This window comes from Schistocerca americana, chromosome 2, assembly GCF_021461395.2.
Source record: "Schistocerca americana isolate TAMUIC-IGC-003095 chromosome 2, iqSchAmer2.1, whole genome shotgun sequence".
Classification (NCBI taxonomy): Eukaryota; Metazoa; Arthropoda; class Insecta; order Orthoptera; family Acrididae; genus Schistocerca; species Schistocerca americana.
In genome coordinates this window covers 474,749,043-474,776,907 of record NC_060120.1, presented here as the reverse complement: position 1 = coordinate 474,776,907, position 27,865 = coordinate 474,749,043, and the positions used below count along the sequence as shown (strand labels likewise).

The 27,865-nt window shown below is 41.1% G+C and overlaps 1 protein-coding gene across 1 annotated transcript in view; it reads right to left on the bottom strand.

The window, feature by feature from the left end:
• Nucleotides 1–27,865, bottom strand: part of LOC124594109 (cilia- and flagella-associated protein 52-like) — a 285,675-nt gene that overhangs the window by 58,657 nt on the left and 199,153 nt on the right. The window contains exon 10 of the mRNA XM_047132461.1: nt 3,565–3,710. Within this exon, the coding sequence (XP_046988417.1) occupies nt 3,565–3,710 (146 nt within the window). The remainder of the gene's footprint in view (nt 1–3,564; nt 3,711–27,865) is intronic.

The following is a 27,865-nucleotide window of genomic DNA, read 5'->3' as shown; positions in this document are numbered from 1 at the left end:
AAAACTGCAAAATCATTCATGTACAGGACTTCACACCATACATGTAATACTATTTATGGCTGTGGTAAAGAGTGTGTAGCACTTAAAACACTACCTGAGGAGTGTCGCTCTCCTGCACAAAAAGATTCAATGGAACATCACCAACTTGGTGTCTAAAAAAGCACTTAGATAGCAAGGACAGTATGAAGATAGCTAGGTGGCCACAAAAGGTTGTTGCTTGTTGCTGGAGCTGCCTTAGAATGCTGTGTCTCCAAGTAGTCATATATCCTACTGATGTAAAAGAATATACCAATACAGTGATGTTTATGTAGTAAAGCCTGTTGGATAGCCATCTCTAACAGTCAGATTGTCTACAGTGGATCAAAAATACGAGAATCCACATGGAGGATGACCAAGGAGTTGCATCGTCCCTAACAATCAGACTAGCTGACGGTTAACCACTCACTCATGGGTCTTCCTTACACAGCTTTTTAAGGCAATGCTCCAATAACTACTGGGACACATTAAGTCCTTTCCTGGTCTCAGGAGAAGTATCAAAACTGTCTTTCTCCATGAGTTGGCAAAGTGGCCTGTCTGCATATCAAATTAAAATGTTGTAAGAGGATTTCCTTTGATACTGGTTTCAAGTTCTGTAGTCTGCTGTATCGGATTTGATATTGCTTGTAGTAAGTAACCAAGGAGAGAACAGAGGAGTGGTGTGCATTATTGACAAACACAGCAACTCCTCCCCTGGCCCTTTCTCCAGTCATGTCATCCTACACGTAGAGCATATAGCTCCATAGCACAAGAGCATCATTAACTTTAAAATGTGTTTCTTGTCGACACAAGCACAGGAGGCATGCCTGTGCTAGGAGTTTCAGTTCCTCCACATGAATCTTGAGCCCATTCACACTCCACTGTACTATGGGACCAGCTATCATGGGGTTGAACTTTTACTCTGTCTCTCAGATGGGGTGGGGAGCCTACAATGCAGTGAGATTCAGTCTTGGGGTGAGATGGTTGCCACAGGAACATTTCAAATTCCATTTGCTCTGAGGAGATGTAATAGAACCATCAGGTTGAATGTTGTAGACAGAGTCTGATGATTTTCTACCTGTTTCCATCTGCAGTGGAAGCTTCCTATTTGCTTTTTTTGCCTGGGAAGGCTCTGGAGGAACTACCACAGCAGTGGTAGTGGCAGGGCTGGACTGTTTACCAGACTCTGCTTTGAAAGTGTTGGTAGCACTGCAGTGTTGGCGACTGGTTTTTTCTGATGTTCTCAGGGGTCTATGGGCTCTGAATTAGCTGCAGCTTTACAAGTGCACTGACAAACACAATTAGTAGTGCTGACACTAGCAACCTCGGTTTTTGTAGAGGCATCAGCTGTCAGAAAAGGCTTTTCAAAAGCAGAAGCAAAAGATGTAATGATTTTGTGAGCCTTCTTGGCCTTCTAGACCTTTTTGGCCTCATTGTTTGGGACACACTTTGTTGTTTTAAGCTCATGTATCTTTATTTCTTCAAAGTAAATGCTGTAATCTCTACTCCAGCCATTGTAGTCCCCAGAGCAATTAACATTTTTTGGACGACATGAACAAATGTCATATTCATGGGCAGCCTTAGGTAATTTGCCATAAGTGGAATCTCCTAACATCCCAGATTGGTATTTTAAACACCACATTGGGTTGGGGACATAGAGCTGCATGCTTAAGCAAAGGAAACCTGACAAGATATGCTCTGGGAGTTTCATGCTATTGAAGGTAAGGGTAAAAATTTTTCCAGATCCCCATCCAACCTTTTCATGATATTTTGCATGTCAATGATAACTTCTTGAGCCCTCTGATCTATCAATTCTTCTTTGGAAATGTCTACAAGATCTCTACATGACACAATACCCTCACTGTAATTGAAGGTGCTGTGGAGCTCTGTTTGGATGTCGTATCCCCTGAGGTGTTTAACTTTCCTGAGGTCTGCTACTTGTTGGGAACCAGAGGTTCCAAACGACAGTGTTCCATTTCATTATTGCTTCACTGATTTTAAAGTGCCAGTAATGCTCTCAAACCTTTTTGGATAAAAATACAAAAATTTCTCAAAGCTGTCCTCTTCCCTCTTTAACTATTAAAAACACATTCTGACCAGCAGCATGTGTTCTCTTGAGATACACTTAAAAACTCTGAATAACCCTCTTGTTAGACTCAGTGTTGATTCCCACTAGTGGTACACCGATTCCACTGGAAGTTGATAAGGTTAAATTCAAGTGTTCCAGCTTGACACTGAAAGAAGCTAGGGATATATGGGTCCATCTAGACAGAGCCCTGCCTGAATATGCCTTATACAGATGGAATGCAGCAAATTTCTCAGAGGTTGCCTGCTAATGACTGTTCTGCCTCAACAGCCATGCATCTTGTGGGTGTACAGCACACACTGAGACTGAAAGTTTTCCTGTATATATTTTTGCCATCCTCATGATCTGGGCAACTAAGCCAAAATCCCTAGTCCCTGTGACACACACTGAACGGTTTTCAGTGAAGCATACCCAGAGAAGCAGTTACGTTTTTGTATTTAGTGTTACTGAGGACAACATGAGGATGATCTCTGGAAGAAATAAGAGAAAAGTATGTTTTAAATTGCTTCCAGTAAGAAAAACAGGGATTTCAATAGTCAGCTACTAAAGAGTCTGAAAAAAAAAGGCAGTCAGTATGTATTATCAATTTTGAGTAATAGCAATGAAACCAAGATTGTCAATGCTGGTACTATTCAAAAAGTGGAGTGGCCCTCTGATCAATACAGAAACGAATTACTAGAAGGGATAAGAAAACTGTGTCTGTCAGGAAATGTTGCCAGGTAAATGAGTGGCAGGTGTAATAAGGAAGTTCTTCCCTGGACTCCAAGAAACATGAAAAGACTAAACATGCTAACAAAACATTTATCAATGACATTACAAAACTTGCAGAACCAACATAGATGTAGGCAACTGAAGATTGTACTGCATGAAAGAAGTTCAGAGCACGCCTTTATCTTGCAGCAAATATTAAATGACTGATGATGATACAGGTACAATACTAGGTCTAATCTATAGTTAAGATAATACATGAAACTTCCTGGCACATTGGTACTTAAACCCGGGACATCTGCCGTTTTGTGGTAAATTGTTCCATTGACTGAGCTAACCATGTATGACATGTAATCCAACCTCACAGCTCCACTTCTGGTAGTACCTCTTCTGCTACCTTCCAGACTTCACAGACATTCACCTCCCACAAGAACTGGTAAGGTATGCAAAAGAACATCTGTGAAGTTGGGAAGGTAGAACAGAAACTGGTGAAAATGGAGCTGTGAGAACAGGTTGTGAGTCATGCTTGGATAGCCCAGTTGTCAGAGAACTTCCACATGAAAGGCAAAGGTCCCAGGTTCAATTCCTGGTCCAGCACACAGTTTTAATCTGCCAGGATTTGCAAACAGTGCACACACCATTGGAGAATGAAAATTCATTCTGGAATACATACACATACTTGCAGTCTTGATGAATTTATTGATGAAATTTAGGTGTTGTTCAGTTATATATTAATTCTGATTTAAGTTACTTACTAATCCTTCCCCATCTCCGCTGATAAGTCTAGAGCCACACACAGTGATTGCCAGAGCTGTCACACCCAAATTGTGGGCATATGGTATGTCGAACTGCAGTTTTCCTGTCCTTCGAGTGAATCCTCTTATGACACCATCATTCCAACCTGTGAATAAAATAAAATCATGTTTAATGGGAGGCTTTTTATGCCTATTAGTATGAAAGCTTTTCCTACCAGAGTGGAATGTGATAAAACACAAATACTGTAGAATGAAAGGAGGAGGCCTGGGCGAGGAGGGGGAGGGATTTTAGGGTAGGCATGGTGGACAGTGACATGCCGTTGGGGAGCACAGAGGGATGAGGTGGATAGAAGGTAGAGCAGCTATGTGCAGTTGGGATACTAGACAGAGGGAGCAGAGAGGTGGGAGGGGAGGGAGAGGGGGGGGGAGGAGTGGCAGATAAGGAGAGAAATAAAAAGACTGCATGCAGTGTTGGAAAGACGGCTGTGTAGTGCTGGAATGGGAACAGGGAATGGGCTGGATGGGTGAGGACAGTGATTAATCAAGGTTGACACCAGGAGGGTTATGGGAACGTAGGATATATTTCAGGGAAAGTTCCCACCTGCGCAATTCAGAAAAGCTGGTGTTGGTGGGAAGAATCCATATGTCTCAGGCTGTGAAGCAGTCATTGTTACATTACATCCTGGATTTTCCATTGTTTGAAATACTGTAGAATGATATTGTCAGTATTGCTGATTCCATTCATTAATATTAATAAATTATCATAAAACACACCCCCCACCCCCATGAACCATGGACCTTACCATTGGTGGGGAGGCTTGCGTGCCTCAACAATACAGATAGCCGTACTGTAGGTGCAACCACAATGGATGGGTATCTGTTGAGAGGCCAGACAAATGTGTGGTTCCTGAAGAGGGGCAGCAGCCTTTTCAGTAGTTGCAAGGGCAACAGTCTGGATGATTGACTGATCTGGCCTTGTAACACCAACAAAAACAGCTTTGCTGTGCTGGTACTGCGAATGGTTGAAAGCAAGGGGAAACTACAGCCGCAATTTTTCCCAAGGGCATGCAGCTTTACTGTATGATTAAATAATGATGGTGTCCGCTTGGGTAAAATATTCCAGAGGTAAAATAGGCCCCCATTTGGATCTCCGGGCGGGGACTACTCAAGAGGACGTCGTTATCAGGAAAAAGAAAACTGGTGTTCTAAGGATCAGAACGTGGAATGTCAAATCCCTTAATCTGGCAGGTAGGTTAGAAAATTTAAAAAGGGAAATGGATAGGTTAAAGTTAGATATAGTGGGAATTAGTGAAGTACGGTGGCAGGAGGAACAAGACTTTTGGTCAGGTGAATACAGGGTTATAAATACAAAAGCAAATAGGAATAATGCAGGAGTTGGTTTAATAATGAATAAAAAAAAGTAGGAGTGCAGGTAAGCTACTACAAACAGCATAGTGAACGCATTATTGTGGCCAAGATAGACACAAAGCCCACGCCTACTACAGTAGTACAAGTTTATATGGCAACTAGCTCTGCAGATGATGAAGAAATTGATGAAATGTATGATGAGATAAAAGGAATTATTCAGGTAGTGAAGGGACACGAAAATTTAATAGTCATGGGTGACTGGAATTCTACAGTAGGAAAAGGAAGAGAAGGAAACGTAGTAGGTGAATATGGATTGGGGCTAAGAAATGAAAGAGAAAGCCTCCTGGTAGAATTTTGCACAGAGCATAACTTCATCATAGCTAACACTTGGTTCAAGAATCATGAAAGAAGGTTGTATACATGGAAGAACCCTGGAGATACTAGAAGGTTTCAGATAGATTATATAATGGTAAGACAGAGATTTAGGAACAAGATTTTTAATTGTAAGACATTTCCAGGGGCAGATGTGGACTCTGACCACAATCTATTGGTTATGAACTGTAGATTAAAACTGGAGAAACTGCAAAAAGGTGGGGATTTAAGGAGATGGGATCTGGATAAACTGACTAAACCAGAGGTTGTACAGAGTTTCAGAGAGAGAATAAGGGAACAATTGACAGGAATGGGGGAAAGAAATACAGTAGAAGAAGGATGGGTAGCTTTGAGGAATGAAATACTGAAGGCAGCAGAGGATCAAGTAAGTAAAAAGACGAGGGCTAGTATAAATCCTCCGGTAACAGAAGAGATATTGAATTTAATTGATGAAAGGAGAAAATACAAAAATGCAGTAAGTGAAGTGGGCAACAAGGAATACAAACGTCTCAAAAATGAGATAGACAGGAAGTGCAAAATGGCTAAGCAGGGATGGCTAGAGGACAAATGTAAGGATGTAGAGGCTTATCTCACGAGGGGTAAGATAGATACTGCCTACACGTAAATTAAAGAGACCTTTGGAGAAAAGAGGACCACTTGCATGAATACCAAGAGCTCAGACGGAAACCCAGTTCCAAGCAAAGAAGGGAAAGCAGAAAGGTGGAAGGAGTATATAGAGGGTCTATACAAGGCCAACGTTCTTGAGGACAATGTTATGGAAACGGAAGAGGAGGTAGATGAAGATGAAATGGGAGATATGATACTACATGACAGAGCACTGAAAGACCCAAGTCAAAACAAGGCCCCGGGAGTAGACAACATTCCATTAGAACTACTGACAGCCTTGGGAGAGCCAGTCCTGACAAAACTCTACCATCTGGTGAGCAAGATGTATAAGACAGGCAAAATTCCCTCAGACTTCAAGAAGAATATAATAATTCCAATCCCAAAGAATGCAGGTGTTGACAGATGTGAAAATTACCGAACTATCAGTTTAATAAGTCACAGCTGCAAAATACTAACGCGAATTATTTACAGATGAATGGAAAAACTGGTAGAAACCGACCTCGGGGAAGATCAGTTCAGATTCCATAGAAATGTTGGAACACGTGAGGCAATACTGACCCTACGACTTATCTTAGAAGAAAGATTAAGGAAAGGCAAACCTACATTTCTAGCATTTGTAGACTTAGAGAAAGCTTTTGACAATGTTGACTGGAATACTCTCTTTCAAATTCTGAAGGTGGCAGGGGTAAAATACAGGGAGCGAAAGGCTATTTACAATTTGTACAGAAATCAGATGGCAGTTATAAGAGTCGAGGGACATGAAAGCGGAGCAGTGGTTGGGAAGGGAGTGAGACAGGGTTGTAGCCTCTCCCCGATGCTATTCAATCTGTATATTGAGCAAGCAGTAAAGGAAAAAAACAGAAAAGTTTGGAGTAGGTATTAAAATCCATTGAGAAGAAATAAAAACTTTGAGGTTTGCCGATGACATTGTAATTCTGTCAGACACAGCAAAGGACTTGGAAGAGCAGTTGAATGGAATGGACAATGTCTTGAAAGGAGGATATAAGATGGACATCAACAAAAGCAGAATGAGGATAATGGAATGTAGTCAAATTAAGTCGGGTGATGCTGAGGGAATAAGATTAGGAAAAGAGACACTTAAAGTAGTAAAGGAGTTTTGCTATTTGGGGAGTAAAATAACTGATGATGGTCGAAGTAGACAGGATATAAAACGTAGACTGGCAATGGCAAGGAAAGCGTTTCTGAAGAAGAGAAATTTGTTAACATTGAGTATTGATATAAGTGTCAAAAGGTTGTTTCTGAAAGTATTTGTATGGAGTGTAGCCATGTATGGAAGTGAAACATGGACGATAAATAGTTTAGACAAGGAAAGAATAGAAGCTTTCGAAATGTGCTGCTACAGAAGAATGCTGAAGATTAGATGGGTAGATCACATAACTAATGAGTTGGTATTGAATAGAACTGGGGAGGAGAGGAGTTTGTGGGACAGCTTGACTAGAAGAAGGGATGGGTTGGTGGGACATATTCTGAGGCATCAAGGGATCACCAATTTCGTGCTGGAGGGCAGCGTGGAGGGTAAGAATCGTAGAGGGAGACCAAGAGATGAATACGCTAAGCAGATTCAGAAGGACGTAGGCTGCAGTAGGTACTGGGAGATGAAGAAGCTTGCACAGGATAGAACAGCATTGAGAGCTGCATCAAACCAGTCTCAGGCCTGAAGACCACAACAACAACATCATTTAATACAACTTGTTTCCAGCAAAGATACCACATGTCTACTGTAAAAATATCTCTATGCATTGTATGATAGGTTACATAGTTATTTCTTGGTTATTTTCTCTATCCTTATGAGATCTTTTTCACAAATTATTTATTTTCTTTTTCTATATCATCTTACTGAGATTTGGGAATGTAAGTGGAATGATAAACAGGTAAATATAAAACCACTGGTTCAAAAAAGTGTGAATCAAATGTGTGACATAAAATAATAATTTTTTCAGTGCAATTACACAAGACTGACTTATGCATCACAAAAACCTTGACTTGTGATACAAAATGAGAATTGTTTTAACATTAGGATATGGGAGTTGAAATGCACATGTATATATTTGTTAGGATAAGTATGACATGAACTGTAGACCTCTGTGGTCCAGCTGCCACATTTATGGATTCACTTTGTAACATTCTTATTTTATTTATCTGGTCATTTTAAAACTCAATTTATTATAGTTATTCATATTTTGTCATTAATTTCATTTCAATTTAATTGAGAGTGCAAACATCTCCATTCTGGTTTTACTGTCACCAATCAATATTTAAAAATAAATCATAACCAATTCTAGTTTTTTAATTCTAGAATATTTTTCACAAGAAGTGAAACTACCTTTTTGTCTGCATTTATGAAAAGAACTTATGTAAATGTTAGGAAAATTTTCCAGCCAATTACTCACATGATGTTAATGATTTTGTAAAATGTCTTGTTTGTGAATGTATTTTTTGCATTTGGTACTAAAAAACTAGGAACCAAGAAATAATCATTATTCAGACATAAAAACAAGAAATCACTGTTTAATACTCTGCTATCAGTTTGTGAATGCCAACAAGATTTTGACTGTATTCCTCAAATTTTCTGCTTGTAATAACATCTGATGTCATCTTTAATTATTGAAATGATATATAAGCAGTGGAAAATCAGCCATAGGAGATCCAGTTTTGTAACAGTTTTTGTGCATGATACCTGTACCAGTTGAAACAATAAATACGTAATTGTAGAAGTGAAACTTCATATCAACTTGACTACTTAAAATATCTCTTGGCATACCCAATCCTTAGCTATGCTGTGAAGAGCTCAGGAAGTTGCAGCAAATTTGGTGGAGCAGATACTCTCAGTTATTTCTCAGCCACTGCAGCATCAGAGTACACCAAAAAACAAAGATGAATAACTTCTTCTAATTGTTACACCCTCAAAAACAGTGTATTAACTTGAGAAAAATCTGGATTGCATCACCTTGGCCCAGTTTATTTCAGAGTGAATGGGAGATTAAATATAAATGAAAATACAGTTACAGTCAAGCATCAGAACTGAGATACCATAAAACCAGGGCAGCTGCTAAGTGTTCTGGCACCCTAGGTGAAACTGACAAAAGATGCTCCCTCTTTTCTACTACCATTGGTCTCTGTGATATCACTGGTCCCTCCAGCACCAACAACAACACAATGCATATCTTCTATTATGGTTTTAGTAATTAAACTAAGGTGACCAGACGGCCTTATTTTCTGGGACAAGTCCTTAGTTCCCCTAAAACTGACTGAGGACAACAAATATCCTCAGTTTCGTATTTTTTCTCTTCTGTTTTTGAAATTTCCCAAAATAATTGAAATACGAAGAATGTTCTGAACATTTTCAACTAGAATTCAACTGAATATACCACCAAACCAAATAGGGTATCAGTTATTTATTTCTTTTAATTGCAAGACTGTTTGTTTCTGTTTCGTCCTCAGTAGTGGCTGCTTTAGTTTTGAGGTAGGTGGAGGCAATGTTTTTATCTTCATCAAAGTAAGTAAAGACTTAAGTAATTGTTTCATAGGTTTTTGAAAACAATTTGGTGTTTTAGTTTTTCCTCTTTTTCACTTTTCTCTCCTAATTTGCTCAATTTTTTCACTGTTTGATTTGACATTAATTTTTTCCTCCCTTTACTGTCCCTAAAGTCTGCTGCCCTAGGTGGTAGCTTAGTCTTGCCTAATGGTAGAAAAGGCCCAGCTTAAAACATGAAACAAAGCAATTGGTGATGACTAAATTACAGCAGTATTAACGGAATAATCAGAGCCAACGATTATGAGATATCTATAATTGCTTTTTAGGACATCTGGAAAACAGAAAAGATTCCAGAATACTACAACACAGCCAGCTACTGTGGTCGCGTGGTTCTAGGTGCTTCAGTCCGGAACCAAGCGGCTGCTACAGTCGCAGGTTCAAATCCTGCCTCAGGCATGGATGTGTGTGATGTCCTTATGTTAGTTAGGTTTAAGTAGGTCTAGGGGACTGATGACCTCAGAGTTTAAGTCTCATAGTGCTTAAGTAATAGAACCCAGTATGCTGTCCTCGATGGCGAGTGTTCATCGGAGGTGAGGGTATCATCTGGAGTGCCCCAGGGAAGTGTGGTAGGTCCTCTCTTCGCAGGAGAGCTTCTGTAAAGTTTGGAAGGTAGGAGACAAGATACTGGCAGAAGTAAAGCTGTGAGGACGGGGTGTGAGTTGTGCGTGGGTAGCTCAGTTGGTAGAGCACTTGCCTGCGAAAGGCAAAGTTCCCGAGTTTGAGTCTCGGTCCGGCACACAGTTTTAATCTGCCAGGAAGTTTCATATCAGCGCAAACTCCGCTGCAGAGTGAAAATCTCATTCTAGTCTAACAGATATTTAACATCATCATAAAGGGTGTGTGGCTATTATGTGAAATTAAGTTAATGAGTATTTAGTGTCTGATATCTAAATTTCCTAGTGGGGAATCTGAAGAACAAATAAATAATAAAACATTGAACTGATGTAGTTATAGTTATGTCATTGTGCTATATTGGTGAGGCCCTGATCTACCACATTTTGAGGAATAAAGAAATATTACAAAACATTCAAGCATATTCTTCTGCTTAGGGAGACTAATATAGGAGTCAATGTTACCTACATCTACATCTACATCTATATGGATACTCTGCAAATCACATGTAAGTGCCTGGCAGAGGGTTCATCAAACCACCTTCACAATTCTCTATTATTCCAATCTCGTATAGCTCGCGGAAAGAACTAACACTTATATATTTCCATATGAGCTCTGATTTCCCTTATTTTATCATGGTGATCATTTCCCCATAAGTAGGTCAGTCTCAAGAATACATTTTTGCATTCGGAGGAGAAAGTTGGTGATTGCAATTTCATGAGAAGATTCTGTCACAACGAAAAACGCTTTTCCAAATTCTGTATCATTTCTGTGACACCATCTCCCATATTTTGCAATAATAAAAAACATTCTGCCCTTCTTTGAACTTTTTCGATGTACTCCATCAGTCCTATCTGGTAAGGATCCCACACTGTGCAGCAGTATTCTAAGAGGATGGACAAGCGTAGTGTAGGCAGTTTCCGTAGTAGATCTAAGTGTCCTGCCAATAAAATGCAGTCTTTGGTTAGCCTTCCCCACAAAATTTCCTATTTGTTCCTTCCAATTTAAGTTGTTTGTAATTGTAATACCTAGGTATTTAGTTGAATTTATGGCTTTAGATTATACTGATTTATCGTGTAACCAAAGTTTAATGAATTCCTTTTAGCATTCATGTGGAAGACCTCACACTTTTCCTTATTTAGGGTCAACTACCAGTTTTCGCACCATTCAGATATCTTTTCTATATCATTTTGCAATTTGTTTTGATCTTCTGATGACTTCATTAGTCAATAAATGACAGTGTCATCTGCAAACAACCTAAGACAGCTGTTCAGATTGTCTCCCAAATCATTTATATAGCTAAGGAAAAGCAAAGGGCCTATAACACTACCTTCAGGAATGCCAGAAATCACTTGTGTTTTACTTGATGACTTTCCATCAGTTACTACACTCCTGGAAATTGAAATAAGAACACCGTGAATTCATTGTCCCAGGAAGGGGAAACTTTATTGACACATTCCTGGGGTCAGATACATCACATGATCACACTGACAGAACCACAGGCACATAGACACAGCAACAGAGCATGCACAATGTCGGCACTAGTACAGTGTATATCCACCTTTCGCAGCAATGCAGGCTGCTATTCTCCCATGGAGACGATCGTAGAGATGCTGGATGTAGTCCTGTGGAACGGCTTGCCATGCCATTTCCACCTGGCGCCTCAGTTGGACCAGCGTTCGTGCTGGACGTGCAGACCGCGTGAGACGACGCTTCATCCAGTCCCAAACATGCTCAATGGGGGACAGATCCGGAGATCTTGCTGGCCAGGGTAGTTGACTTACACCTTCTAGAGCACGTTGGGTGGTACGGGATACATGCGGACGTGCATTGTCCTGTTGGAACAGCAAGTTCCCTTGCCGGTCTAGGAATGGTAGAACGATGGGTTCGATGACGGTTTGGATGTACAGTGCACTATTCAGTGTCCCCTCGACGATCACCAGTGGTGTACGGCCAGTGTAGGAGATCGCTCCCCACACCATGATGCCGGGTGTTGGCCCTGTGTGCCTCGGTCGTATGCAGTCCTGATTGTGGCGCTCACCTGCACGGCGCCAAACACGCATACGACCATCATTGGCACCAAGGCAGAAGCGACTCTCATCACTGAAGACGACACGTCTCCATTCGTCCCTCCATTCACCCCTGTCGCGATACCACTGGAGGCGGGCTGCACGATGTTGGGGCGTGAGCGGAAGACGGCCTAACGGTGTGCGGGACCGTAGCCCAGCTTCATGGAGACGGTTGCGAATGGTCCTCGCCGATACCCCAGGAGCAACAGTGTCCCTAATTTGCTGGGAAGTGGCGGTGCGGTCCCCTACGGCACTGCGTAGGATCCTACGGTCTTGGCGTGCATCCGTGCGTCGCTGCGGTCCGGTCCCAGGTCGACGGGCACGTGCACCTTCCGCCGACCACTGGCGACAACATCGATGTACTGTGGAGACCTCACGCCCCACGTGTTGAGCAATTCGGCTCTACGTCCACCCGGCCTCCCGCATGCCCACTATACGCCCTCGCTCAAAGTCCGTCAACTGCACATACGGTTCACGTCCACGCTGTCGCGGCATGCTACCAGTGTTAAAGACTGCGATGGAGCTCCGTATGCCACGGCAAACTAGCTGACACTGACGGCGGCGGTGCACAAATGCTGCGCAGCTAGCGCCATTCGACGGCCAACACCGCGGTTCCTGGTGTGTCCGCTGTGCCGTGCGTGTGATCATTGCTTGTACAGCCCTCTCGCAGTGTCCGGAGCAAGTATGGTGGGTCTGACACACCGGTGTCAATGTGTTCTTTTTTCCATTTCCAGGAGTGTATTAACTGTGACCTCTCTGACAGGAAATCACTTATCCAGTCACATAACTAAGATGATATTCCATAAGCACGACAAGCCTCTTGTGTGATACAGTGTCAAAAGCCTTCAAGAAATACAGAATCAATCTGAAATCCCTTCTCAGTAGCACTCAACACTTCATGTGAATAAAGAGCTAATTGTGTTATTGTCTTTCCAAGGAATGACGTTTTCTAAATCCGTGTTGACTGTATGTCAATAGACAGTTTTCTTCGAGGTAATTCATAATATTTGAACACAATATATGTTCCAAAATCCTACTGCATATTGATGTTAACAATATGAGCCTGTAATTTATACGTTTCTTGAATACTGGTGTGACCTGTGCAACTTTCCAGTCTTGGGTACGGGTCTTTTGTCGAGCGAACAGTTGTATACGATTGTTAAGTATGGAGCTAATGCATCAGCATACTCCAAAAGGAACCTAATTGGTATACAGTCTGGACCAGAAGACATGCTTTTATTAAGTGATTTAAGTTGCTTCACTACTCCGAGTATATTTACTTTTACGTTACTCATGTTGGCAGCTGTTTTCGCTTCAAATTCTGGAATATTTACTTTGTTTTCTTTTGTGAAGGCATTTCAGAAGGCTGTGTTTAGTAACCCCGCTTTGGCAGCACTGTCTTTGATAGTATCTCCATTGCTATCAAGCAGAGAAGACATTGATTGTTTCTTGCTGCTAGCATACTTCACACACGACCAGAATCTCTTTGGATTTTCTGCCAGGTTTCGAGACAAAGTTTCATTATGGAAACTTATAAGCATCTCTCATTGAAGTCCACGCTAAATTTTGAACTTCTGTAAAAGATCACCAATCTTGGGGATTTTGCGTCTGTTTAAATTTGGTATGTTTGTTTCGTTGTTTCTACAACAGTGTTCTAACCCATTCTGTGTACCACTGAGGAGCAGCTCCATCATTTGTTAATTTATTTGGTATAAATCTCTCAATTGTTGCTGATACTATTTCTTTGAATTCAAGCCACATCTGGTCTACACTTATATTATTAATTTGGAATTAGTGGAGATTGTCTCTCAGGAAGGTGCCAAGTGAATTTTTATCTGCTTTTTTGAATAGGTATATTTTTCGCTTATTTCTGGTTGATTAGGGGATTACAATATTCAGTCTCGCTACGAGAACCCTGTGTTCACTAGTCCCAGTATTAGTTTTGATGCTCGTTATTAATTCAGGATTATTTGTTGTTAAGAGGTCAAGTGTGTTTTCACAACTATTTACTATTCGCCTGGGATTATGAACTAATTGTTCGAAATAATTTTCAGAGAATCCATTTAGCACAATTTTGGATAATATTTTATGCGTACCTCCGGAATTAAACATGTATTTTTGCCAACATTTTGAGGGTAAATTAAAGTCACTACCAACTATTATCGTATGAGTCGGGTACGTGTTTGAAATCAAACAGAAGTTTTCTTTGAACCTTTCAGCAACTGTATCAACTGAATTGGGAGGTCAGTAAAAGGATCCTATTATTATTTTGTTCCGATTGCCAGCAGTGACCTTGCCCATACTAACTCACAGGAACTATCTACTTCAATTTCGTGACAAGTTAAATTACTTCTAACAGCAACAAACACACCACTGCCAACCGTGTTTAGCCAATCCTTTTGGAACTATGTTAGGTTCTTCGCAAAAATTTCAGCTGAGCTAAGATTCAGCTTTAGCCAGCTTTCATTGCCTATAATGATTTGAGGATCAGTGCTTACTATTAGCGCTTGGAGCTCTGGTACTTACACAAAACAGCTAAGACAATTTACAACTGTTATACCAGTTGTTCCTGACTCGGACGTGCTGGATGTCTGTTGGATACCCACAGCCGGTCCACAACAGTGGTGCCCATCCACTGCAGCCTCAAGCTGTGTAACCGAAACCATTACAGCCTGAAGCTGAGAGCGAAGTGTCACTAACTTGGCTCGCATCCGCACACAACAATCGCAATCCCTGTCAATACTAAAGACCATGTAAAACTAAACTATGCAGATAAACGGATTATCAGCAGGTGCTGCACAACTCTTACTGTAGAACCTGTCAAAAATGCAGGAACTGTGTCTAATAATACACTGATATTCTGAAACCTAACTAACGAAGCTCTCAGGTGAAACTAAACAATTTGTCCCTGATTAGGAACTTGTAATATGTCACAAAATGAGTTTACTTTTTGATGACGCAAACAAAAATGTGAGAAGTGTGAATATTAGATATTAAATTTGCATGCAAAAGCTCAAGAAACTAAACTATTAAGGCACACAGATGATATAATAAAATTCACTCCTGGTTAGGAACTCGTAAATGTCACAAAAGCGGTTACTTCCCTGTTCCTGCATCTGTCTCGGTCGGCTACATGTTGCTTGGAATTATTTGAGGCATTCCACCCCGAGATGCTGGAGTTGGTGGTTGTGTGTGCATGAGGTATGCTTGCTTGTGTGTATCTATGAATGGTGTGTGCATGTGTCTCTTTTACTGATGAAGGCTGTGGCTGAAAGCTGTATGTTAGTGTCTTTTAATTGTGCCTGTCTGCAACTTGATGTGTCTTCTTTATGGTAAGTAGCAATCTGTCTTTTTCCTACATTGTAGACATTTATGTGAGACACACAGCATAACAGATGATTACATATGCTCCCTATACTTCATAGGGAAAAACAATTCTGGTGAGACTCAAGAAGAGAACTTGACCAACTCTACCTTATTAACCAATGTATGTAATAAGGGTTAAGTGTGATATGTCTGTGTGTGCCACCAAAACTTCATAGCGGGTTATATGGTATGCTAATCCTTAATCCACCATCCAACTGCATGTGTTAGTTATGAAAATATGAGTGTCTAAAGAGGGTATGATGAGATAGTTAATGTAAGCGTGGTTTGTCTGTACATGCTGCTATAACTCCACCACACCCTCCCACAGTGCCATGGAGGTTATATAGTACAGTAGCCCTCCACCTCTGATCCACAAAGAAGGTTTAGTTTGGAACTGCAGAGTTTGGGTACAAAGATACAGGAGTAAAAAGAGCACATAACACCAATAGACTTCTTATTGGAGGACTGTGACACAGCTTGGAATCCAGTGTCATAGTGGCTGAGACTGGCCACAATCTCCTTCTAGAATGTTCAAGACTATTGGAGAACATTGTAGAATGTCCCAATATGTTATAGAATCTTCCAGAATGTTCAAGAATGTTCTTGGTCTCTGAGGTAATCCAGAATTAATGGGAAGTGCATTACTTGCACAGACTGGGCATTTTTGCAACTGCTTCCAGCTATTCCAAAATCATCCCCAGCAGATAAAATGAATTCATATTTGAAGAAATCATTTATTTATTTGACCTTGAGTGAGGAAAGTATAATTAAGAACAAATATGAGAGTTCAGCTTCCCATTGATGAAGAAGCAAAAAATTTTTGTCAAAAAGCTCTTACAAATTAGTGAAGGCACTCACCCAATTGATTGTGTAACTGATTAAATTGAACTTAGAGAGGCTTTACATAACATTGTAAACAATGCAAATGAATTAATAGTTTTTCTCAACATTGTTCAAAATAACTCAAGTTGGTTATTTAAAAGTGCCCTTTTAGCAGTAAGAAATAAAGTATTTGAATTTAGAACAATAAATGGTCATGGCCAGTTGTCAAACAATATAACTGAAGAAAAAATAATATCAGGAAAAGATAAAAGGAAAAACAGCACTTATTCCAAGGATTCCATAAATATTTAATGAACTGCTGTTCCAGTTCAAAAGACTGCAATTTCTAGTAAAATTAGTATTTATATATAAAAACAAAGATGAGGTGACTTACCGAACGAAAGCGCTGCCAGCTCATCCCAGTGATCACACTGTCCAGGAAATTGAGATCATCTTCATAGAGTTGCCTCTCAGTTCTTCATACACTTTCACTCAGTGTTGCTTTTGCACATAGACCAAAAGTATGGGCACAAGTTTTGCGCAAATTTTCTGCGTGGCCAACAAGGCCTTACTGAGGTGGTAATATGAATGACTGATAGTAAGGGGAAACAAGAGCTGTTACTTATCCTGGAGTGCATGCAGCTCCACTGTATGGTTAAATGATGATGGGGTCCTCTTGGTTAAAATATTCCAGAGGTAATACAGTCCCGCATTCAGACCTCCAGGTAGGGATTACTCAGGAAGATGACACCATCAGAAAAAACAAAATAGCATTCTGAGTTGGAGTGTGGAACGTTAGATCCATTACTAGGTAGGTCACAGGATTTAAAAAAAGGGAAATCGATAGGTTGAAATGAGACATAAAGGGAGTTAGTAAAGTATTGTGGTGGAAAGAACAGGACTTCTAGTCAGGTGAGGACAGGTATATCAACATAAAATTCAAATACGTGTAATGCAGGGAATGCCTAATAATTAATAAGAACATAGGAATGTGGGTAAGCTGCTATGAATAGCATAGTGAACACAGTAGTGTAGCCAAGATAGACATGAAGCCAACACTCAGGACAGTAGTACAGTGTGTGTACACTTATGAGCCAAAACATTATGACCACCAGCATAGCAGCTTGTTTGCCCATCTTTGGAATGAAATACATCGCTGATTCTGATATTATGGATCTGACAGTTTGTTGGTACCTTTGTGGAACTATGAGCATTAAATGTCAGTGCACAGGTCATGTAATTTTCATAAATAATGGGCTGCTGATCAGTGTACGTGGTGGCTGGATAACGACCCAGACTCATTCCATAGGATTTACGTCAAGCAAATTTGGTCATCATGACATCAACGTGAGCTCACTAGAATCCTCCTCAAGTACATAGCACACACAATTATACTACTGAAAGATGATATCACTGTTGGGGAAGCCATCAAGCATGAAGGGATGCAGGTGGTTTGCAGCTGTCAGTGTGTCTTCGATTACTACCATGGATCCCATGCAAGTACAGGAGAATGTCTCCCATAGCATAATACTGCTCCCACCAGCCTGCGTCTATAGCGCACTGCAAGTTTCGAGCCACCATTTACCTTAATTATGGCATTTGTAGAGATGGTCATTGACCTAGTGTAGCAAAAACGTGATTCACCTGTCTCACTCACTCTCATCTAATACTTTCCCCTCTTTGGGGAAGTGCGTAGGGGAGTTTGTAGCCTTTCAGCTTTTACTCCTCTGTGTACTTGTCTGTGTGATTATTTCTGTGATTTTTGTGTCTTCATAATGTGATGAATGTTCTGCATGTGTCTGGAACTTGCCTGAGGTTGGTGAGCTGATTGGTATTATGGAGGAGGGAGCAGGATTAGGGATTGGCTGTAGGAATTTTCCCTTTGACTTAGTCATCAAAGATCGTCAATAGGCATTTGTGCTTGTTGTGGGACATGTCATACCGACCTAAAGAATGAATAGGACGTTTCCTGATCTGGAAGAGCCTTCATAGAAGGCCCATGCCAGGTCTCAGAAATGCTCTTTCAGAAGTGGGATTTCAGCTGGGGCATGCACATTGTAATGGTACTTGAATTACGTAACCATAACAGCACCTCATCTGAACCTCTCGATACCAGTAATATTCTACTGTGTTTCTGTTAACTACTTAACATATTTCTGAGGCAACATTCAGATTTGATTTCATTTGTGATACATCGATATGTTTATATTGCAATGATATTATTCTTATGTGTATTCTTTCTTTTGTCACTATGATCTTTGACGTACTTGTAACTCTGATTTTTGGGCGCATAAGCGATAGTTAGTTAGTTGTTGAGTTGTTAGAGAGTCGGTCGTTGAAAAGGTCAAGTCTTGGACTCATGTTGGAAAGATGCATTTTGTAGTTGGCTTATAAAATGTGAGGAAGATGTTTTCAAGTATGTTTTGTATTGTGAAGTGATGTTTTGTGTGTTATGTGATATTGCAATTAAAAGGAAGTGTAACTTAAATTCGGAGTGCTGCTTATTTTTTTTACATCACCATTGTCCAGTAAAAGTGTAAGCTTCAAGAATGGTTTGTGAAGCGCATCTACAAAACTTTTGAATATAGCAGAATAAAACCTAGGCCTCTTTGCATCCAAGTTTGGAATCATAAACACCTAGATTTTCAATGATTGAGCCATGATTTTACGACGAGACCAGCGTGGAAAACACAAAAAGATGAGTGCCTAGTTTTTTTATTCTTACATGAAATGACTTTATTAACTGCGCTCTAATGACACCTGCCACATAATATGACTGTTGTTGCCCAAAAATGCAGTATTTAACAGCATGAGCAACACCACAATCGTTATTAAATGCTGACCTTTGTTGAGGTAGGGTTGTTAGAAGATCATCTGTGGGAATCACAGGAGTAGATGCAGTGCTCTCCTGAAGGCATGGTTCTGCAACCTCTGGAGCTTGTCCAGGTGCTGCTTCGCCATGTATCCCCAGATAGGGCATGTATACTCCATTATTGGCCATATTAAGGCCTGATAAACATTCACTTCAACCGATCAGGGAAGAGAGTTGGTTGTGTTGAGGACTGGGTATAGGATTGACATTCTGGCAGAGACCTTCCTGTGGACCTCATCTATGTGGGGTTTCCACGTAAGACAAGAGTCCAAGGTTATGCGAAGGTACTTGGTTCTGCACCAGGGGAGTTGGGTTCCGTTTAGGTGAAAGGGGGGGGGGGGGGGGGGGCGTGTAGGGTGTACTGAGGAGGTCCGAGCCTCTGGGTTATCAGCACAGTCTGCATCTTGTCAGAGTTGTTGATGATGCGCCAGCAAAGGGGCCCAAGTTTCTGTGCCATCTAAAACCCTTTGTAGACTATGGATTGCCAGATACTTGTTTGCATTCCATGTGTAGAAGGCTGTGTCATCTGCGTACTGCGTGGTGTGCACTAGGAGGGCCATTGGTGTGTCCGCGGTGTGTAGACTGTACAAAACGGGCCCCCAGGACTGATCCCTGTGGCACCCCAGCACGAATACACCTTTTGGTGGAGGATGCAATTTCTACTTTAACAGAGAAAGTTCTATCCATGAGATAGCTTTTGATCTGCTTAACTATGCTCCTGGGGAACCCTTGTGTGTGCAACATGCAGAGTAGTCCTCTATGCCATACCGAGTCAAAGGCTCTAACTACGTCTAGTAGCACCATCCCATAGTAGCCTCTGTGGTTGAAGTCCTCTGTGGCTGCTTCAACCACTCTCATGATCTACTGTGGGTAGAGTGGTTCTGCCGGAATCCGAATTGGAAATCCGGCAGAAGTTGCTCTCTGGTAATATGTTCCTGTATGGATATTAGCAGGAGGCACTCATAGATCTCGCTGAGAGTTGGCAAGAGCCTAATCAGCCTGTAGTGCTGTGGGAATAGAGGGTCTTTCCCTGGATTGTGTATTGCGACCACTTCCACATGTTTCCAGCAAGTTGGGAACTCACAGGAACGAGTAATCTCATTGAAGACGTTCGCGAGGTGTATGATCGCCAAGGGTGGGAGGTTTTTAACTAGTTGATTGGTGACACTGTCATGTCCTGGCGCCTTTTTTGTGCGAAGAGACCTAATTACTTTTGTCATGTCTTCAGGGGCAAAAAGTGTGGATTCATCCTGTGGTTCCTCCACAGCATTGAGGAAGACAGTCAGTGGATGGCGGACTACCTCTTCATGTTCTCCATCCTGGGGTTCTGCTGCTTGAAACTGCTTTTCGATGGAGTCTGCAAGGGTGTTGGCCTTTTCAGCATGACTGTAGGCCAGACCCCACTTGCGCATTGGCAACATCCTAGCGCGTCTTTTTGTGAATTGGTTGGTTGCTTGGCATAGTGTGTGATCGTCTACTTTGAGAACTGTGAGGCAGTTTTTCCATTGCTGGTTTCTGTGCTCATTGAGCGCTACTTTCAGCTCTCTCTGTAGACGATTGAGCAGCCTCTTGGTGGCCTGATTTCTGGTGATTTTCCACTCTTTTGACACTCGGTTCTTGTGCCGAATTTGAGCTATCAAATGTTCAGTGAGCTGTATTTGCAAGGGCGGCCCATTCCTTTGTGTGTGTGTGTGTGGGGGGGGGGGGGGGGGAGACCTCTTCTGCTCCCTGCAGAATGGTGCCTGTTAGGTCTTGTAGCGCTTGTTCTACTGTTTCTGCAGTAGGTGGCAGAGCGTGAGGTGACAGTTTCTCGGTATCAATCCCACCCAAAGAGCCGACACATTTCCAATGATTGATGGTTGAATTCCAGTCATCCTGTGACCAGTGCAATCATAACTGCTGATGTCTTTGGTTCAACATGTGAACACGTAGGGGTGGTGTGCTGTAGAGCACTATGTTCAACAATGGTGTGCTCTGATACACTTGTGAATGCACCAGCACTGTGCTCTTTCAGGAGATATGCCACAGATCACCATCTATTCTACTTTATAGAGTAGACAAACCTCCAAACCCCACATTCTGTGAAAAGTCATGGATGTCCAACTATTTAGCACCTAGTGGTAGTTTCACTGCCCTTCTACCTCTTTCCACAGATGCTCATGACAGCAGCACATGAACATTTGAGCAGCTTTGCCATTTTTGAGGTACTCATTCACAGACTTTGCATAATAATAATCTGCCCTTTGACAAAGTCGCTCATCTCAGTGGATTTCCCAATTTGCAGCCCATATACTCATGAGGGTAATTCCCGCCCATCTCTGCTGTGCTTACATAATTTTCATAGCATGTCACATGCTCGTAGCATTACTAAGCAGCATCTAATCTCACGGTGGGCAGTGGTTATAATGTGTTGGCTTATCAGTGTATATGCCAACAAGGTATGCATATGATAAAGAGACTGAAAGAATTTATGATGAGATAAAATAATTATTTAGACAGTTAAGGGAGATTTAACTTTAGCTGTGATTGGTGACTGGGACTGATTGAAGTTTGCACAGAAAGTAATTTAACCACTGCTGACACTTGGCTTGAGATACATTAATGAATGCTGTATACATAGAAGATATCTGAAGACATTGGAAGGTTTAAAATCGATTATACAGGGTGTTCCAGGAGGAATGGTCAATATTCAGGTATATGACAGAAACTATCATTCAAAGCAAAGAAGAGTAGTAAATATGGGCTCTAAAATGCATTCCTTAAGAACTATGAGCATTTCTTCATCTTCAATACTGCAAAACAAATCTCTCCAACAGCAGGTTCTTAGCTTTCACAATTTGAGGGTGGTAGTATGGAAAAAAAAAGTCCAGTAAACATGGACTCTAAAGTACACATCTGTGAAAATGAGCACTTGATGATCTTTGCTGCTGTGAAACACATCTCTTATACTGAACAAGTGCTTGTAGCTCATAAGGTGTGCATTTCAGAGCCCATGTTTACTAGACTTCCCTTGCTTCAAATGATTGTTCCTGTCATATCCCTGAATATTTGCCTATCCTCCAGGGACACCCAGTATAATGGGATGACAGAGAATTCCTAATTATATTTTGAACTGTAAGACATCTCCAAAATCAGATGTGGACTCTGACCATAGTTTGTTGGTTATGAATTGCAGACGCAAACTGAAGAAACTGCTAAGAGGTAGAAAAATATGGAGATTGGACTGGATAAACTGAAGTAGGCAGAGGCTGTTGAGAGTTTCAGAGGGAGTACTAGGCAATAGGGGACTAAAACAGTGGAAATAAACACTACAGAAGACAGATGGGTACCTCTGAAAGATGGAATAAGGAAAGCAGGAGAAGATCACATACAGGCAGTGGGGGGTACGGGGGAAGGAGGTAGGAGAAAATGAAGACCTAGTAGAAATCTCTGCATAACTGAGGAAATATTTAATTTAATTGCAAAAGGAGAAAATAAAAAAGAGAGCAAATGATTCAGCTGAAAGAGAATACAGTTGTCTAAAAATAAGGTTGACTTACAGTACACACTAGCTAGTAGGAATTGCTAGGGAAAAAGGGAAGGCAGTAGAAGCATGCATAACTAGAGGAAAGACAGATGGGACTTATAGGAGACCTTTGGAGAAAAGAGAAGCGACTGTATGAATATTAAGAGCTCAGATGACAAGCCAGTACTAAGCAAAGAAGGGCAAGCTGAAAGCTGGAAGAAATATATAGTGATTCTGTATAAGAGGAACACACATGACATCAATGTTATAATTGGAAAAGCAGTGAAGAAGAATTTGATTGAGCATTGAAAGACCTAACTCAAAGAAAGTCCCCTGGAGTAGACAACTTTCCCTCAGAACTACTGATATCCTTGGGAGACCCAACCACCTGGTGTACAAGGTATATGAGATAGGCAAAATATCCTTAGACTTCAGCAAGAATGTGATAACTCCAGTTCCAATAAATTCAGGTGTCAACAGAGACGAATACTACCAGCCATCAGTTTAAAAAGAGCATACTTGCAAAATATTGACACAATTTATTTACATAATTATGGAAAAGCTGGTACAGTCTGGCTTTGGGGAAGGTCAATTTAGGTTCTGGAGAAATATAGGGACACACAAGTCATTCTGGACCTTATGACCTATTCAAGAATATTGTCTGCAGATAGGCAAATGTGTGTTTATACCATTTGTATATTCAGAGAAAGCTTTTGACAATGTTGACTGGACTATGCTCCTGGAAATTTTAGAGGTAGGAGGGATAAAATATAGGTAGTGAAAGTTATTGAAAACTTGTACAGAAATCAGACTGCAGTTATTACAGTCAAAGAACATGTAAGGAAAGTAATAGTTGAGAAGAGAATGACACAAGTTGTAGCTTATCCCCCTGTTATTCAATATGTACATTGAGAAAGCAGTAAAGAAAACCAAGAAAAATTTGGAAAGGGAAATAAAGTTTGAGGAGAAGAAATAAAAACATTAAAGTTTGCCATTGGCATAGTAATTCTCTCAAAGATACCAAAATGACCTGGATACTGTCTTGAAAAGATGTTATAAGATGAACATCAATAAATGTAAAATAATGGTAATGAAATGTAGTCGAATTGAATCAGACAATGCAGAGGAAATTAGATTGTGAAATGAGACACAAAAAACAGTAGATGAGTTTTGCTATTTTGGCAGTAAAATAACTGATGGTGGGTGCAATAGGGACGATACAAAAAGCAGACTGGCAAAAGCAATGAAAAGATGTCTGCAAATTAGGAAGTTATTAACATTTAATATACATTTACATGTTAGGAAGTCTTTTTTGAACATATGGGAGTGTATACTTTTATGGAAGTGAAACATGGATGACAGGCAATTCTGGCAAGAACAGTTCACAAGTTTTTGAAATTTGAAGCTATAAGATAATACTGAAGATTAGATGGGTAGATCAAACAATAAATACGGAGGTAATGAACTGAACAGAAGAAAAAACGAAAATTACGTCACAACTTGATTAAAAGAAGTAACACATCCAAAGTCATCAAGAAACTATGAACTTAGAAATAGAAGGAAGTGTGGAGGATAAAAATTGTATAGGGTGACCAAAGTGTAGATACAGTAAGCAGGTTCAAATTGATGTAGGTTGTGGTAAATATGTGGAGATGAAAAGACTTGCTCAGGATATACTAGAATGGAGAACTGAATCAAATCAGTCTTGGACTGAAGACAGCAACAAGAACAACAACAACTGTTTGTGTAAAGTATAAGTACTTCCACGTGTAATATGTCTGTTTGCATGACCATCTTCTGCAGCACCTATCATAGTCAATTATTGTTGATTTTTCCATCTTAAGCTTGCTGAAATTAAAAAAGTATTTTTCACGATAAATGTTTTGCTTTTATTTATGAAATATTGTCTGGGGTAATTCTGGAAGTATGTTGCCATATACATGTGTATGGTCTCATATTTCTGGAATCACAACAGGACTTATTTCATAAATAAAAACAAAATATGTCTGGTGCAAAATGCAGTTTAATTAAAGTGAACTTAATATTGAGAAATCAGAAATAACTGATTATAACAGCTGATTCAGAAAATGGCTCTGCAGACAAATGTAATATATGTGCAAGTTTTTATACTTTACACTCTTAGCAAGCCATCACAAAATTAAAATAAAATAATATTTCTAGGACCACAAAGTTGAAAGCGCACCCAAGTGGACAGTTGCTACTCACCTTTCAAACACTGTCCATTCCATTCTCTGCTCTTCCTACTCATTTTCTGTCTCTGACAGAATTTAAATGTCATCAGCAAATCTCAACGTATTTATGTCTTCTCCCTGAACTTCAGTTCCATCTCCAGATTTTTCTTCATTCTCCTTTAATGCTTGCTCAATGCACGGGTTGAATAACTTTGGGCATAGGCTGCAACACTGTCTCACTTCTTTGTGAACCACTGCTTTCCTTTCATGTTCCTCAACATTTATTAGCTGCTGTCTAGGTTCTGTAAAAGTTGTATATAACCTTTTGCTCCCTGTATCTATCCCTGCTTCCTCCCTAATTTCAACAAGTGTATTCCAGTTGACACTGTTGAAAGCTTTCTCTAAATCTACTAAAGTTATAAATGTTAGTTTGCTTTTCCTTTGCCTAGCTTCTAAGACAAGTCACAAGGTCAGTATTGCCTTGCATGTTCCTACATTTACCCAGAATAAAAACTGATTTTCATTGGAATCAGCTTCTACCAGTTTTTCTATTGTTCTGTAAATAATTTATACCATTATTTTGCAACTATTATTATTAAACTAATGGTTTGGTAATACTTGTTAGCTGTAGATATTCTTTCTACTGCATTCCTCTGCTAGCCGAAGGGAAACCACTTAAAAACCACGGACAGGGGAGCATTATCTCAATGTAGTTGAGGCATGATGTGGCTCAAATACGACTTCAGGTAATATGTTCCAAACCTCTCATTCCAGAGTTATGGCATCATCTACATGAACAAAATCATTCAAAATAACATTAGTACCAAACTGTTGTTTAGTTACTGGAATAAATTTGATGTAGGAGCAGCGCATACATCGATGAGCAGGCGACACTAATCAGGTTACTTATAAAGTATCTTATGTGGTCATTCTAGATATAGTGGTGTAACACATCACACCAGTAAAGTGATGTGTATCTCCACTTCTACATCTTCCTTCTGAGGAAATGAGGGGACTGGTACACAGCTGTTCACAGCTGAGTGAATAAATGTTGGTTGGTTGTGCTTGAAGCGTGCAACAAGTAGTTTTTACCAATTTCAAAACTGTCATGCTTTGAGCAGGCTTCCTTCCATGTCCACACACTAAGTCCAAGCGGTAGGCACAGGTGACAGTAACTGAATACACATGGTATCACAACAATTCATTTATTAACAGCAATATATAGTCTGTCCCTGGTAGCTGAGTGCTCAGTGCGACAGAACGTCAATCCTAAGGGCCTGGGTTCAATTCCCAGCTGGGTTTGAGATTTTCTCCCCTCAGGGACTGTGTGTTGTGTTGTCCTAATCATCATCATTTCATCCTCCTCAGTGCGCAAGTCACTGAAATGGCATCAAATCGAAAGACTTGCACCCAGCAAATGGTCTACCCGACGGGAGGCCCTAGTCACAAGACATTTACACTTAGCAGTTTATATATATACACCAAAAAACTCATAATGTTCACGCTCAAGATGTCAGCAATGGTGATCCTATGACTGCTGTGGGCAGCTCAACCACAGATACTGGGGGAAGAGTTTACACACTCCTCAGTGATTAAGCTTGTGGTGGAGTCTCATGGTCACAGTAGGACAATGGACATATGAATGGCTGAGCAAGAGAATTGTCTCCTGTCTTGTGGATACCATTTAGTTCTCAGGTGTGGCAAATATAGTGAATGAGTGGCAGCTGTCTGGTTTGCATACATGCAGCGGGGAGCATGCATTGTGCTGGACTCAGGTGGACCACAGCTCATGAGATCGAAGAATGGCTTAGATGTCTGTACAGTACTGGCTGCTAGCTCACACTGCTGTCTCTCTCTGTGGCCACCATATTTTTGCCAAGCTTTGGCGTAATGGTACTTCCATGGGGGTGGTGGTAGGACCATATTTTTGCCAAGCTTTGGCGTAATGGTACTTCCATGGGGGTGGTGGTAGGGGTGAGGGGGGGGGGGGGGGAGGACATGCACATTTGAATGTCAGTCCAATGGCTGTGTCTTCTGCAATTACCATGCTGCTCTCCATGCCTGTGGTATGGCTGTCACACAGATCCCCCATTGGGGACTGGAGCTTGATAGTCATGAGAAGTGAAAATGTTCCTTCTGCAGGTAGCACGTGTTTGCATGTTGCGTGATTGTGGTGAAGTCAGTGTGAGTGCCATAGTGGTGATGTGTGACATCATGCACAGCTAATGTGGCAAAGGGGGACTGTGTATTATCTGCTGCTGCATGTGATGTGACATAATTAAGATGCAGCACAGGTGTTTGAAGTGACACAGCTGCCGGCGCACTTGATGTAGTCCACTGGTCTCTGTGGTGGGGCTGGCCAGTGCACCTGTGTGGGCGCAGTACGGACAGCTGTCTGGGTGGGGTGAGGGTAGACTGAGTACACATGGCAGGTTGTTGATAGCTGGTGGCGGGAGTGAGTCACTGGCAGCTGATGGGATGGGCTCTGCCTGGCCAGTTGCATCGTCCATTGGCAAGTCCTCCGTCAGGTTGAAGAAATGTGCAGTGGCCAGCTCTGTCAAGACATAAGCCAGATTGACTCTGTCGATCAAAACTTTAGTCACCTTCCCATTTTATTTCATCTCCTACATCTTCCCACCATGGGTCATCATGCACTGCAGTCTTGAGTAGGGTGGCCAAAGTGGTGGCTGTACCATGTCTTTGCGCATTATGACATGCTGGCAGTTCCGTAGGTCTGTGTCGATGAAGGCTTTGCTGGTACCACACTGTGTCAGTGGGTGTGGTTGGACTGCACAGGCATTCTGCTAGTGGCAGGGCTGCAGTGTCATGTGGTGGTGGTACTTCCTCCCTGAATTATCCAGGATGGAGAGTGACTGTCTGTAGACAAACTCTGCTGTTGAGATGCCAATTTCTTCCTTTGGGTCACTCACAGGCCAAGGA